Source organism: Netta rufina (genome assembly GCF_964035555.1).
Source record: "Netta rufina genome assembly, chromosome: 3".
Lineage (NCBI taxonomy): Eukaryota > Metazoa > Chordata > Aves > Anseriformes > Anatidae > Netta > Netta rufina.
Genome location: NC_140125.1, coordinates 76,198,418 through 76,213,871, shown reverse-complemented (window position 1 = coordinate 76,213,871; position 15,454 = coordinate 76,198,418). Strand labels below are relative to the sequence as shown.

General features: G+C 40.4%; 1 protein-coding gene across 1 annotated transcript in view; it reads left to right on the top strand.

Annotated features, from left to right (window-relative positions):
* Positions 1 to 15,454, top strand: part of FRK (fyn related Src family tyrosine kinase) — a gene marked incomplete at both ends in the record, with an annotated part of 61,201 nt that overhangs the window by 16,592 nt on the left and 29,155 nt on the right. The window contains one exon of the mRNA XM_084284443.1: positions 10,417 to 10,538. Within this exon, the coding sequence (XP_084140569.1) occupies positions 10,417 to 10,538 (122 nt within the window). The remainder of the gene's footprint in view (positions 1 to 10,416; positions 10,539 to 15,454) is intronic.

The window sequence follows — 15,454 nt, the reverse complement described above, 5'->3', positions numbered from 1 at the left end:
ATGGTGCAAACTGACCAAGCATCTGAAAATAAAATTGCCCTTTATATGTTGTAACCAAGCAGAGTTATTAGAATTTGACACTCCCTAGATGTTTTTGATATCCTGGGAAAGCCCAGCAAGTGCTTGGAGCCTTCTCAGCACAGAGAGAATGTGCTGGGTGTACCCTTAGTAGACTTGTGTCCCAGCTTCAGTACTGATGTTTACCCACAACAGACTGCAAACCTGGCATGGATTAAAAGCTGACTCAGCTGCACTGTTTGTCCTGCTCAGACAACAGCAGGGAACAGTGGCACATGCAAGCCTGTTCAGGTTTTCATGTGCTGAGTAAGGGCAGCGATCACAGGATGGTCATATGTTGAAATGAATTAAATAAGACCCCAGAGGATCTCTCCGTCTCTGTTTCACTTTCCGCATCTCTCCTTGTCTTATGTGAAACAATTCCTGAAGTTAACAGACATTGTTCTGTGAATAAACTACTACATACAGTGCAATGCTAAATGCCCTGAAAGGTAGGCCTTAGGCTTTTCAAGCTGGATGTCCAAATTTAGTAGAGAATATTTATTATAATCTCCTATTCCCTTTTCTGTGTTGTTTCTCCACTGTAAAATAGTTTACAAACAAAAGTGCCACAAAAGAAGTTTATGAATGTTTGTAAAGCATTCAGATATTATAATCATGAGTACTATAATAGAGGCCTCTAGGAAATTGGCCATTCATGTAATTTTATAACTTGTATTGAGAGCAAAGACTAAATGTACAGTAGAAAAACTCTATCTATGCAATGACAAAACAAAAAGCAGGGTAACTATTCATTGAGCAGCACTCATATTCACACTGTAGGAAGCAGTGGATGTGGCCATGTAATTAAAGATGGTATCAGAGTGCGTCTTCCTGAATTGATGCCAGAAAGGAATATATTAATATTGCCAAGTCTTTACTTCAGAGTTCTTGACTTTGTGGCTACAGCTTTCTATGAATGTAGATGTTGAGGCACTTAAAATATAAAATTTATAGACCACTGAAACTTTTATTTATTTGTTTTAGCTATTGTATGAGCTTTCTACATTCCAGAAGAAACTGAGATATATTTGTTTTCACTGTATATAATAGCTGTTTTTCTTTATCTTCATCTAAGGCTTTTGCTCTAATTGCAGTAATTCTTTGTTCTTAGTTCAGAAAATCTTTCATTCTCTTCATAGTTTAGCACTACAGATACAATTAACACAATACAGTTGTAGGGTCACTGGAGGGCCAACTAACCTGTTTATCACCATCATTTCTTTTGTAATGGAGACTTCAGGACAGGAACCACAGGAACCACAAAAAACCTTCCCAGTTCTGGGATTTAGTGTTCTCATGGGATTTACCCTAACATGGGAGTGCAAATCCCAGTTGCAAGGATTTATGACAAATGAGAAGTGATAACCTGGGATAGGATCATGCTGTCCATTTCAACATCTTTAGTGTTTTTGAAAATCAGTTTCACATGACTGATTCCCTGATATTTTTTTCTGTTATGTCTTCACCCATTTTGAATGAGCTTGCCATGTAGTTCTCAATGATCTTTTCTCCCCTTTCCTCCTCCCCATTCTTCCTGTAGTAGTCACAATGTCTATATGTGGCTATACCTTACTTCTGATTTAGCCCTCTGGATTTTCTCCTTTAGCTGGGCATTCACAAAATTCAGTGTGTCATGTACCTCTGCCTTTAGCTTTATTTTACCTCCAATCCTGTGATTTGAATGAAAAACTGAAATAATCCCACCTTATCCCAGCCACAGCTAGTTATTAAAGCACATTCAACTACTTCAGATATGAGATGTGGAGATGGTTCTGACTTTGGTCCTATGCATGTTCAGTCTAGGTGGAGTAGAGAAAAAAAGTGGAAGTTGTACTCTGATGAGCCTAAATGATAATGGGTGCCGTAGTCTGAACTTCCATATCATTTTCTGTTGTGATCTTCAGTACAGCTAACCAAAGAACATTGAAGGTTCTGGTGAAATTTCTAAGAAGGCTATTTAAGATGGCTTGGTGTTTGGCTTGGTGATGAAGATCTTAGCCACATCTCAAATGGTGATGGCACACTGAGTTTATGAGCTTATTATGAGCTTAGAATTGCTATTGAATGGGTTTGCAAAGGGGCTGCCCAAGGGGAGGTTATGCTGCCAAAAAATTTCTCCAGTAACAAATTTTTCACCTCAGATGTGGTTCGGACGATCTTTGGATGTGGTTCCTCCAGTGCAAAAACAAGTGGTAGAATTAGGGGAAAGACAAGTGCTAGAGTTGAAGGGAGGTGGCACAGGGGCAATTCAAAGAAGGTGAAGGTTGCAGAAAGATTTGTTTCCTTAGGACATTTTCGTCTGACCCATGCCAGGGGATCCCTCTCCAGAAGGACTTGGGCCATAGTACGCGAGGTAGGAGAGACAAAGCCTAGAGGTCCAGTATGAGTGTGGCTGCTATGGGGCTGCTCAAGGCAGGGATAGCCTCTAGAAAGACGTGTTCCCTAATAAATAAGATATATTCCCTGAGAAGTATTTTGAAACTTATGTCTGGAGTTCATTGTTTAATACTCAAACAAGACCTAGGGCTATCCCATGCCTAAGGCTGAGCTTGAGGGGCAGGTTAGAGTTAGGGAGGATGCATTACCAACAGTGTTAGTGGGGCTGCAAGGGGCTGCTGAAGGAAGGGTAGACTGCCAAATGAATTCTCCCTTGAGGGTTTTCTCACCTAGTCCATGGATGAGGGAGTCTGAAGTTTTCAGCCCATGTCTAGAATTGGGTTAAAAGTGCAGCAAATCTCAGAGCTGTAGTGCGAGTGGAACAGTGGGAAGGGGCTACCAAATGTTGGTTGAATATGCCAAATCTTTGTTGCCAGACTGTTTATTCATTTGACATGACTGAGGCTCTTTGACAGAGGCCAGTCCATGCCTAGGGTTGGGATAAGGAGTGAGATTAGCCCTAGAACTCCAGTGTGACTGTGACTGCTAAGGGAGAAAGACTTGTCCCCTGAGAGATTTTTCAGGGTGGTGGCCCATGACTGGGGGTCTTTGAGCTAAGCCTCAGAGCAGGTCTAGGGTAAGCATTAAGGTTGAATTAGTTTTAAGGTTAGCAGAATGACAAACTCTAGAGCTCCATTTAGAACTGAACAGGTCTGTTTGAGACAAGTCAAGTGTTAAGAAGGACTTATCTTCTAAGAAGTGTTTTGTCTGGCCCATGACTGGGTATCTTTGGCTAAGGTTTAGCCCACAGCTTTCAATAGAGTCAGGAGAGAGACGAATCCTAGAGCATTAGTTGTAATGGGACAGTAAAGAGGCTCAGCTAGATGTGCTTGAGGCTGCAAAAAAAAATTGCTTCATGTCTTCTTCATACAGGCTATGACAGGAGGTCTTGGATAAAGCTGGTACCGTACATACGGTTAGTGTATGTGTTAGGGCTAGGGATTTAAGAGAGATAAAGCATAAAGCACCAGGGTAAGGATAGGAAGCAAAGGAGCTGCTCAAGGAGTGGTAGGCTGCCAAGAAACATTTCCACTGAGAGCTTTTTCATCTGGGCTGGTAATTCTTTTGTTTGGGCTTAGTTTTGGGGGTTGGATAGAGTTAATTTTAGGAGACAGAAGGAGTCTGTGGTTCCCAGTTGAGATCTTCTGTCAGATCTGCTCTCTACGTCAAATGAATGCATTGCACCAAAGGCAGAGACATGATCAGAATGAGATATTGCCTTAATGCTAAGGAACTGAAATGTGGTGTGACCACTCCCATGACTGGAGTGCTACATTGACTGGCTATAGGCTCTTCAGAAGGGACAGGCAACACAGAAGGGGTGGTGGCATGGCTCTCTATATTAGAGAGTGTTTTGATGTTGTAGAACTCAAGACTGGGAATGATAAGGTTGAGTCCTATCGCTTAGGATCAGCGGGAAGGCTAACAAGGCAAGCATCCTGGTGGGGGCCTGTTACAGACCGCCAAACCAGGAAGAGGAGACAGATGAGGAGTTCTACAGGCAGATGGCAGAAGTTGTGAAATCGCCAGCACTTGTTCGTGTGGGGGACTTCAACTTCCCAGACATATCCTGGAAATACAATAAAACTCAGAGAAAGCAGTCTAGGAGGTTTCTGGAGAGTGTGGAAGATAGTTTCCTGATGCAGCTGGTTAGTGAGCCTACTCACTACTCACTACTCGGGGAGGTGCCCCGCTGGACCTTCTGTTCACAAACAGAGAAGGACTTGTGGGAGATATAGTGGTCAGGAGCTGTGTTGGGCAGAGTGACCACGAAATGGCAGAGTTCACTATTCTTGGCAAAGTCAGGAGGGGAACCAGTAAAACTGCTGTCTTGGACTTTCGGAGGGCAGACTTTGAGCTGTTCAGGACACTGGTTGGCAGAGTCCCTTGGGAGGTGGTTCTGAAGGGTAGAGGAGTCCAGGAAGGCTGGGCAATCCTCAAGAAGGAAATCTTAATGGCTCAGGAGTGGTCTGTCTCCACGTGTCCAAAGACAAGCTGATGCGGGAGAAGACCAGCCTGGCTGAACAGAGAGTTGTGGCTAAAGCTTGGGGAAAAAAAAAAAAAAAAAAAAGAGGTTTTATGGCCTTTGGAAAAGAGGGCAGGCCACTCAGGAGGACTATAAGGATGTTGTAAGGCTGTGCAGGGACAAAATTAGAAAGGCCAAAGCTCATCTGGAGCTCACTCTGGCTACTGCTGTTAAAGATAACAGAAAATGTTTTAATAAATCCATCAACACAAAAAGGAGGACTAAGGAGAATCTCCATCCTTTACTGGATGTGGGGGGAAACTTAGTGACAAGAGATGAGGAAAAGGCTGAGGTGCTTAATGCCTTCTTTGCCTCAGTCTTTACCATCAAGACCAGTGGGTCTCTGGATACCCAGTACCCTGAACTGGTGGAAGGGGATGGGGAGCAGAATGTAGCCCTCATAATCCATGAGGAAATGTTTGTTGACCTGCTACAGCACTTGGATGTGCACAAGTCAATGGGGCTGGATGGTATCCACCCGAGGGTACTGAGAGAACTGGTGGAAGAACTGGCTAAGCCACTTTCCGTCATTTATCAGCAGTCCTGGCTATCAGGGGAGGTCCCAGTTGACTAGCAGCTAGCAAACATGATGCCCATCTACAAGAAGGGCCGGAGGGTAGACACGGGGAACTACAGGCCTGTCAGTTTGACCTCAGTGCCAGGGAAGCTCATGGAGCAGATTATCTTGAGTCATCACGTGGCAATTGTAGGGGCACCAGGTGATCAGGCCCAGTCAGCATGGGTTTATGAAAGGCAGGTCCTGCTTGACAAACCTGATCTTCTTCTATGACAAAGTGATGTGCTTGGTGGATGAGGGAAAGGCTGTGGATGTGGTTTACCTTGACTTCAGCAAGGCTTTTGACACTGTTTCCCACAGCATTCTCCTCAAGAAACTGGCTGCTCTTGGCTTGGACTGTTGTATACTTCATTGGGTTAGAAAGTGGCTGGATAGCCGGGCCCAAAGAGTCGTGGTGAATGGAGTTAAATCCAGTTGGAAGCTGTCACTAGAGGTGTCCCCCAGGGCTCTGTACTGGGGTCAGTCTTCTTTAATATCTTTATTGATGATCTGGATGAGGGGATCGAGTGCACCCTCAGTAAATTTGCAGGCGATACCAAGTGCATGCGTAGATCTGCTCGAGGGTAGGAAAGCTCTGCCGGAGGATCTGAATAGGCTGCACCGATGGGCTGAGGTCAACTGCATGAAGTTCAACAAGGCCAAGTGCCGGGTCCTCCACCTGGGGCGCAATAACCCCAAGCAGAGCTACAGGCTGGGAAATGAGTGGTTGGAGAGCTGCCAGGCAGGGAAGGACCTGGGAGTGATGGTTGATAGTCGGCTGAATATGAGCCAGCAGTGTGCTCAGGTGGCCAAGAAGGCCAACAGCATCCTGGCTTGCATAAGAAACAGTGTGGCCAGCATGTCTAGTGATTGTGATTGTCCCCCTATACTTGGCTCTGGTGAGGCCGCACCTCAAGTACTGTGTTCAGTTTTTGGCCCCTCGCTACAAGGACATTGAGGTGCTCAAGCATGACCAGAGAAGGGCAACGAAGCTGGTGAGGGGTCTGGAGAATAAGTCTAATGAGGAGCAGCTGAGGGAGCTGGGCTAGTTCAGCCTGGAGAAAAGGAGGCTCGGGGCAATCTTATTGCTCTCTATAGGTACCTTAAAGGAGGTTGTATCAAGGTGGTGATTGGTCTATTCTCCCACATGCCTGGTGACAGAATGAGAAGGAATGGGCTAAAGTTGTGCCAGGGGAGGTTTAGGTTGGATATTAGGAAGAATTTTACCAAAAGGGTTGTTAGGCACTGGAATGGGCTGTCCAGGGAAGTGGTTGAGGCACCATCCTTGGAGGTCTTTAAAAGATGTTTAGATGTAGAGCTTAGGGATATGGTTTAGTGGAGGACCTGTTAGTGTTAGGTCAGAGGTTTGACTGGGTCATCTTGGAGGTCTCTTCCAACCTAGATGATCTGTGATTCTGTGAACAGAATGGAAGGGAAGAAAACCTGCTTTGCATACTCTTTATTTAGATGTGGATTTTTTAATTTTTTTTTTCCCCCACTGGGGTTTTACCTTTTTCTAGGCATGTTGCCAGATGCTGGAAACTGCCAGGGATATAGCATTGCAGGCATTTGCCTTCCTCTTTAGGGATTCTGCCTGTGGCTATGCAGCATGCAATACCCTTGGACCATGTTACTTTTCCTCTCTTCCACTTTCCAGATTAGAAGTTCTTGTCATCTTCCTGTTATAAGACCAAAAAAAAAAAAAAAAAAAAAAGGGGGAGGGGGGGAAGGTGAAGAAGCAGATTTTTTTTTTAACTGAGCAAACATATGGATACACCAAGCAGAGCTAGGTAGATGAATGCTGTGGTAATTAGATAGCAGCAGTTCATTGCGCACTGTAAGACAGAGGACGTCTGAGCAAAGAAGGTGGTGGAGCCGAGTAACACCATCAACTTCAGCTGAACTTTTGACTCGGTTTTGATTCAAGCTGGACTGAATGGGTGAGCGTAGGTGACACGATCATTATTTCTCAAGAACTTGCCCATCAGGACTAACCACCAGCATTCAGCTTGATGAAGTTTTATAATTTATTTTCCTGGAAGAAAGGGGCTATAGAATAGCAGCATGGGTATCAGTAGTGATACTATTAGAGTCGGGAAATGTCTCATTATCAAGTCTGCTATGATCCATGTGGGTTAAAAAACCTGCCAGTGGAATTGATCACCAGTAGAGATGGGATCACTACACTCTGCATGACCACAACATACCTCACTGGTATTCTCATATGGGGACATCATCTGCACCAAGTAAAGACAGTGTTTGTTATAGACCTACATGGAGGTAATATTTTCTGTCCCTAATGTCTTCTTATACATGTATCTTGTGGCCAGAAGTGACCTGAAAGTCACCTGCAATTGTTAATTAAAGTGTTCCTGTGAGTTTTGAATGATGGTGGAAACAACAATTTCTGAGGAAGCTGCTAGAAACAATCCCCCAAAAGCAGGTCTGACATTCTATAGTGAAAATGGAGAAAGAATGGGATGTTGAACACACTGCTGGCCAAGATATTAAATGGCATGCTCCTGGGTCTCACTGACAGAAGGGCAACAACAGCTCCTGCTAGAAACAGACACTTATGCCAAAGTCTGAATGCACTTATTTGTGCCATATGATGCACATATCCGGCATTGATAATGATGACCCAAAATGATCTAGCTGCAAGCTGAAGTTCAGAATAAAACTGTGAATGAATCACTGATTCAAGAAGCTCCTGAACTGACTAGTGTCAGTGGAAGACACAGATGTTAGCGATACAGCTGGTTAGGTAACCTGGTTGTGGATGGTGCTTGATGTTTTAGTTTTTTTAAGTAAAAAACAAACAAACTGCTTTTCCAAGTGTCCTATTTCAAAACCTTCATTTAACTTGGAACTATAAAAACAAACAGATTTACCAATGAGAGGGTGGTGTTGTGCTCTGACATTCCTATCCCACAGAACTATATCCGATGGTGAGCAGTTTGATTCATTATTACCCTTAGAGTACTTTTTCTTCTAAAATACATGCTTTTGGATGAAGTAAAATATTAAGCCTTTTGAAGCATAAGCTCAATCACTAGTAATTGAAATAAGCCCTTCACCCTTTATAAAGGGAGTTTAAACTTCCATTTATAATGAAAATAGTACTTTGAATTCAGATGTGCTTTTGTTAAAAAAAAAAAAAAAGTGAATAGCAAATTAATTTATTTGCTTTGAGGTTAAGGAGTTATTTGTTTTTCTACATAATTATTGCAAACCCAATGACTTTGGACTAGGAAGCCCATATTAGCCTAGGAAGCTGTTAAAAGTAGTCTTCATGATATTTTTCTGAAACGTACTAATCACATCATATGAAGTCATGCAAATTAGGGAATACACAATATGTGTCCGCTTTTCGCCGTCTGTAATAATTGCCTCAGTTACACTTGTCATATACTGTTTGTTCTAATTATCTTATTTTGCCAGCAGCATCTTTTTACCTGCTGAATTTGCTTGGAATCAGATGCTCAGTCCCGATGACTGATGATCAGGAAACACTTCTTTACTCAGTGACTGAGGAGTGACACAGGTTGCCCAGACATCCCTGGTGATCTTCAAAAAACACCTGGACATGGTCCTGGGCAAGCAGCTGTGGGTTACCCTGCTTTAGCAGGGGGTTGGGCACCAGATGCCCTCCAGAGGTCACTTTCAACCTCAGCTGTTCTGTGATTCAGTGAATATCAGTTCAAATTCTTTAAAAGCATATAGTTTGCTAGTATGCAGATGTTATTCTCAAGCATATGTATTTAGAAATTTCACAAAGGTTCTAATTAACTTTTTAGGGCAGATAAATTTTCTTTGGGATTTGAATTGTGTTTAACTATAGTGTACTCTGTCCTCTCATTCCTTTGATGAGAACGTCAGTCAAGGATTTGAATGTTTATTGATTACTTTGTTTTCTATAGCATACTTAATGAATTAATTAAATAAATTAGTTGAATTAATAAGCTTACTAATTAAAATTATTACTAGAACATTCCAACTTTTTAATTAGATTCTTTTACTTGCCAAATATTTACCAAGGCCTATTTTACCCAAATCAATGTCAAGTCAGAAGACAGGAATGCAGTCTAGATTATCTGGGTTTCATTTTCTTTTGTTAACAAAGGATACTAGTGTAGGCTAGCACCATCTGTATTTACCTCTTTTTATTTCCTCTTTATTCATACAAAAACATTTATCATTCTGCATGCTTGCTCAGCCAAGGTTTCACCCAATGTTCTGATTTATTTTCTTCATTTCTCTTAATGATTGGAAGCATTACAGATACTAAAGCAATTTGTTGATGACTCCTCCTGTACTTTTCACTAGTAATTGACAAATCAAGTAGCTGAGTAGGCAACTTACATGTCATGTGATACACTGATTTATCTTAAGAGTTTGCATAATAAGTTTATCTCTGATTAATTTAAAAGGAGTTCGCCTGTGAGTATATGGCATATCTTTGATAACTGTTTATCAACATTTACCTCAAATAAGGGGCAGAGCTAATCTTGGAAAGTACTTTGTATGTTTGCTGGATAGAAGCTGAATGCCAACCCAATTGAAAATACTGACTCATCTCACTCTTATTTCAATTTATTTTACATTCAGCACAAAGCAGCAAGAGAGATAGCTAGTACCCTCAGAGGAGGAAACTAAAACTATTGTTTGATCAACACTTTCTAAACTACAAGTATTAGTGACAGAGGAAAAGTTTTGCAAATATTTTAATTTTAAGAGGAGTAGATTTTCACAGAATATTGATGTTCAGATGTTTGCTCTGACTTGAGAGACATTGCTGTTTGTTGAACAGCAGCAAAGCTGAAAAATTGCCAGTAACTTATTTGAGATACCAACATGGAAGTGGGATGTGGAAGGCCTTAGCATGGATGACCTCTTGGAACCCTACTGTATTTCTGTAGCTTTTGGAATTTTTTACTTTTAAGACGTCAGGATTTAGTGCATACCTCTGCATTGTTCAAATGATGTCAATTGACTTAGCATCAGTTTCTGTTATGGTAGCATTGGCAAAATTTCTGGGTGAATTTTTCTTGAGACAAAGCCAATCTGTGGCTTTTGAATTTTCATTGCCTTGAAATCAGTAGGACTTTCCATCAGCAATAGAATCCAGATTTCACTCAAATGTGCAAGCAATATTTAATAACAATAATTTTGTCATTTAGTTTGTAGGGTTTTCTTTTATATTTTTCCATGTTATTGGAATTTTAATTAGCATATCACACAATACGTTTTAGTAAATTTGCAGCAAACTTGTAAAACTGAAATTGTCTTTCTAGCATGTTTCACTGACCGGTAAAATTAATAATTTTTATTTGTTTAGATGGTTTTTTGGCCCAATCAAGCGAGCAGATGCCGAGAAACAGCTGTTGTATCCTGGAAACCAGTCAGGAGCCTTCCTAATTCGAGAAAGCGAAAGTCTAAAAGGCGAATACTCCCTTTCAGGTATATTCTAGCTTTTCACCTTAAACTATGTTTAAAATGTTTTTCAGGATCTGGACATTTACTTTTTCATTACAGAGTGGTCATGAAAATTAAATTAGTTTGTGATAATATTTATTACCCAGGAGATACATAAAGAAATCTTGGCAAGGGTAATTTAGTTTTTTTTTACTAACTTTCATTTCATAGGCTTTGGTTATTATTATGATCAGAACACAAATTAACTTTCTTGTGCTTAGTCCTTCCAGTGTTCTAGTTGTCTTGAAACTATTTTCATGCTAAAAATGTCAAAAATACCTTAACTGCTCTTCAGTGTGGTACTGACTGGTACATAAAATAGCAATTAAACACATCTTAGCAGGTGTCAGCAGTTTAAGAAAATGATGTGTCTGCTAGAATACAACCACAGGTTTATGCTTACTTGTTGTAAGAGGAAAGTGATGGGAAGATATTCAAAGCTGTTCTTCAAAATCAGTTGTATTTCATTGAAAAGTTACTTGTAAGTATTGGTAAAAAGTTAGATTTATAATGATGATATTTTGAAATATACTTTCAGTCCATTATTTGAATCCAAAAGACTATCAAATAAGAACATCATTATTTATTTGCATACATTTCTATGCCATCTTTTTGTGTCATAGACATTTTCTGTAATAGATGCACATGATTATTCATTGGTTATTTTTCATGGACGTTTTTTATCAAACCTGTCATAACAGTGTGCATCAAGAATGTAATGTATCTGAGACAACACCCAAACTTCCTAATGTTCTCTATGTATTTAATTCTATAATCCAGTAAAGAATCTTGATGTTTGTGAATAAACTTTAAGCTGTCATGTGTGGATTTATGTCAGTAAAAGGAGTCTTGTGCATAACCAAGTGCTTTCACATTGAATCCTCTTCTGCCTGGATGTTCATGTCAGTCATCTTCTCAGTATAACTAAAAAATTCATTGAGCAACTTAGTGAACTTCTGAAACATTCTTGGTTTCTCTTTCTGAATTAGAAAGAAAGGGTATGTATATACTTGCACTGTCTTGTTGTAATACGAGAAGGTTACTTTTTATTGCCAAGACAAAGAAATATATGTTGCTCATGGAGTGAAATACAGGGAAGTTTATGAAATAAATATGATATTTACTGTTCTGGGAGAGTTCCTTCCACAGTTTTCAGCTAGCCCACAAGGAAGTTTGCTTTTGCTAAGAAGCACTGATATGAAAACTAACATCAACAAGGAGTCAGACTGCTCCCAAACTGTGACAGAACTGACCCACTGTGTGCACACCCTTTTATCCAAAGATCATACTGTAGCCACAGGCTTTTAAAAGTGTTTTCCCTTGATGTGCCAACTTATCCCTGTCTTACATGCTTTCAGCTTCCTTCAAGTGTTCTTCATCAGTGAACTGATTTCATTCAAAGAACTGGGCTGGACTGATAACGGTATGGTGTTATGCAGGAAAGGATAGCTATGCCTGTATTACCTGCTTAAAGCTAGCACTTGAATACATGTTACCTTACTAAAAATCAATGAAAAATCTTGTGCTTGTGCACCTAGGGGTGGAAATGCAATTTCTTTTTATTATTCCCCAAGAGTAGCCTTCTAGAAAAGATTCAAAATCTTAATTCCTTACCCTACCTCCTGACTAAATCTCTGAGATGAAGGCAGCAGTACCGTATTTACAGTATGAAGTACTACAGAAAGTCAGAGAACGAAAATAGACATTAGTCCAGCATTCATGATAGGATGAGATCACCCTTGCTGCTGTTCATTGTTTTCCTTCCAGATCCTGGGTAGATACTATATGATAACTTAGTATATTTGAGTCAACTAAGTAAGCTTGTAGCACAATTTTTATTTTTCAGATTTGTATATAAGCCTGATAGGGAACAGGAGATTTGAAGAGGGCTTATAATAACAAGATACAACCATCTATTTGGATTTCTTCCATGTTGGTTTGTTTGATAACAGAAGAACTGAAGAACATTATATATGTGGAGGCAAGGCTCCAGCTACAGCAGCCAGACCTCCTTTGAGCACAAGTTTGGGTTGCTCTCTGAGCATATATGCATGTATGCAAGGGCCATCTCAGATTTATTAAATATTTGTGCTCTCTTAGGCAAAGAAGGAAAATAAACTCTGAAACAATCTTTAGACAGGGAGTATTAATGAAATGATTTACCGCTGCTGTTAGATTTTTTAGCAGCTTCCCAGGCTTGAATCTAATTTAGCCTCGACTTGCTACTTAATCTTGAATAAGCTAAATATTATTATTGCTTACCAATCAGGCTTGACTGAATGGTGCCTATTTTGTGTTTTGCAAGCTCTTTGTGTCCAGTGTAAGAGTACATATAATGGTCGGGATATTGTATGTCCATAGTCTCATTACTTATGTATACTTTTTGAGAGATTTTTTGAGAGATCAGCATTCTAATGTAAATGCTGAAGTGGGTTGTAATAGGGGGAGAATTAATTGGACAGAAGGTTGTTTAGTTCCTCAGATATTATGAAAAATGCATTTTTTTTTTTTCTGAATCTCTCCTGGAGAGAGAGAGTTCTATCAGCAGTAATGGAACACTCAAAGCAAAGCAATGTTTTCTTGAGGAGCAGTGACTCAGGACTATTTCTTTTAGGATGTCTTGGAGAAGTAACCATCTCCCATTTGGAATATATTCTGATTTCTGTTTCCAGCTTTTTCAGTGTGGAAAAAAAAGACCCCCAAACTCCCATCATCTGTAGGACTGATTGGATGTGCTCTACTTGCTAATTGCTTCTCTGGTTTCACTCCAGAGAAGATGATAATGTCTAAAGAGTGATAACCTACCTTTCAGAATTAAGGTCTTTCAGATTTTTTTTTTACTGACTGTACAGTCTAACATTTTTTTTTCCTTTTTTTTTTTTTTAGTTTTATTTTGCGTAAGAAATAGAAAAGGAGAGAAATTTTTACCCAGACACACACAAACTGTTAAATTTTATGACTTTCATGGTTGATATCCACACTCATGTGGGCAATGTGAAAGAGATTTAATGTTAATGAGAGAGAGAAATGGATCTTTTTAGAATAAGGAAGAGAAAGGAAAAGAAAGGAAGGAGGTAGGGAGAGAGAAGCAGTAAGCCCTGCCATTCCTTATAAAGGACACTTTTCACTTCTATCTTGCCTTGATGGAAAAACTCATATTTCATAAAAAAAAAAAAAAAAGACAAAGGACTATTTAAATTAAAAATAAAAAGTGGTGTTCAGAAAAGCTTTTCTCAGCTGCAAATGGTTAAATGGAAAGCATATCAAACTACATAGGGCACTGAGATGTGTTGCTATCATTTTAAAGTGTTTGACATTTTAAAAATAGGTTTTCCCATTTTAAAAATGCACATGTTGTAGACAGATTTTTATGTTGATGACTCCAGCATCTGGTGTGAAATATATTAAATTTTAAACATGTTGGTGCCATCTTAGACATTGCCTCTTTTTAATTAAAAGCCATAATTTAGATGTGCTCAGCTTAATTGAGTATCATTGCCAATGATAGCAGGAGGCTCTCTACTTCCCCCCTTACTGAATAATGGTATCTAAAAGACTGATTGCATTAAATGGCAATGGAAATGGTTTGTGTTCTCTTCCTTTTTATTATTTTTTTTTTCTTTCTCCCCCCCACCAAAATATTGTGTGGTTTCCACTAGTCCAGATTGGCTTTAGGCCTAGGAAAAATAGGTAATAATTTAAGGCAGCAGACTGATAGGAGTGGCAAAATCATGGCTGTAGCAGAAGACTGATCTCAGAACAGCCACTGCACACATCTGTGCTGGTGAGAGTGATCCAACAAGCCTCCTTCCTTCTGGCCCCACCTGGGACATGATGACCGGGCACCACTTTTGGCCTTGAGAAAGGCAGGCTGTGGCCCAGTTGCTGAAATGTCTCTTCCTTCTTCTGGTGAAGGACAGGGGGGAAGTAAGGGCTCGGAACTCCAGGGCTTCTTTTAGCTCCTGCTTTCCCTTCCTGCCTACTGCTCTGCATTGTCAGTGCTGGGGGAGGACTGCTGGGAGGAGAGATGCTGGGATGCTGGCAGTGATGATGGCCTAGTGTCTCCATGACTCATTTGGTGAGGATGTTGACTCTGCTACTGTCACCATAAAATTTAATTTTGCTGCCCTGGGCTGTAAATTACTTTATTCTCATCCTTGCGGTTGCAAAATTTATTTCTGCATGGCCCAGACTTGCAAAGATGGGAAACAGGGAGAGAAGAATGCTTCTCTTAAACTAAACCATGAAGAAATCTAATAGGGAGCTGAGATTCTTTGGGGGCAAGGAAGTTGAGGAGAAAGCCACTGCAGTCTTCAAACCCAGTAGCTGTCAAGCTGTGTGAAGCTGAAGTTGCAATCCTGTCCTGTTCAACAGTCTGGCTTGGGCCTAGGGAAAACTGGAAGCACCAAGGGGTTATGGCTAGATCTTCCCAGAGTAACATGTGCTCTGTGTCATGCATGGGCGGAGGAGTTGTGCCACTCTGCAGCTTCTGTAATTGTGCAGTGCAGCACTCATGCAGCCAGGCTCAGCCCCAGGTTACAAGTGAACAGTCCCCAGTCAAGCACTGCACCAAGCCTCCCCTTATTTGCTTATCACAGGCAAAGATTCTGTCAAACCAGACATTTTCTCCAAGTTATCCACACAACATTCCAGACTCATTTAAAGGAAATAAAAAGCTCTGAAATTGCCATAAACCAGCAATGTTACCTTACAGGAATAAGAAGCCAATGAAAGTAGTATACAGTAGAATAAACCATCATTTTCCTCCACAGTCTTAAGAAATTTCCCTTTGGTCAGATATATTAGGTCAGAATGGTGGTCAGATATATGGCATTCTTTTTCTCATTTATTATTTCCTTGTTCAAGTCTCACTTCTTGGTTGGGGTAAGAAGGTTAGAACA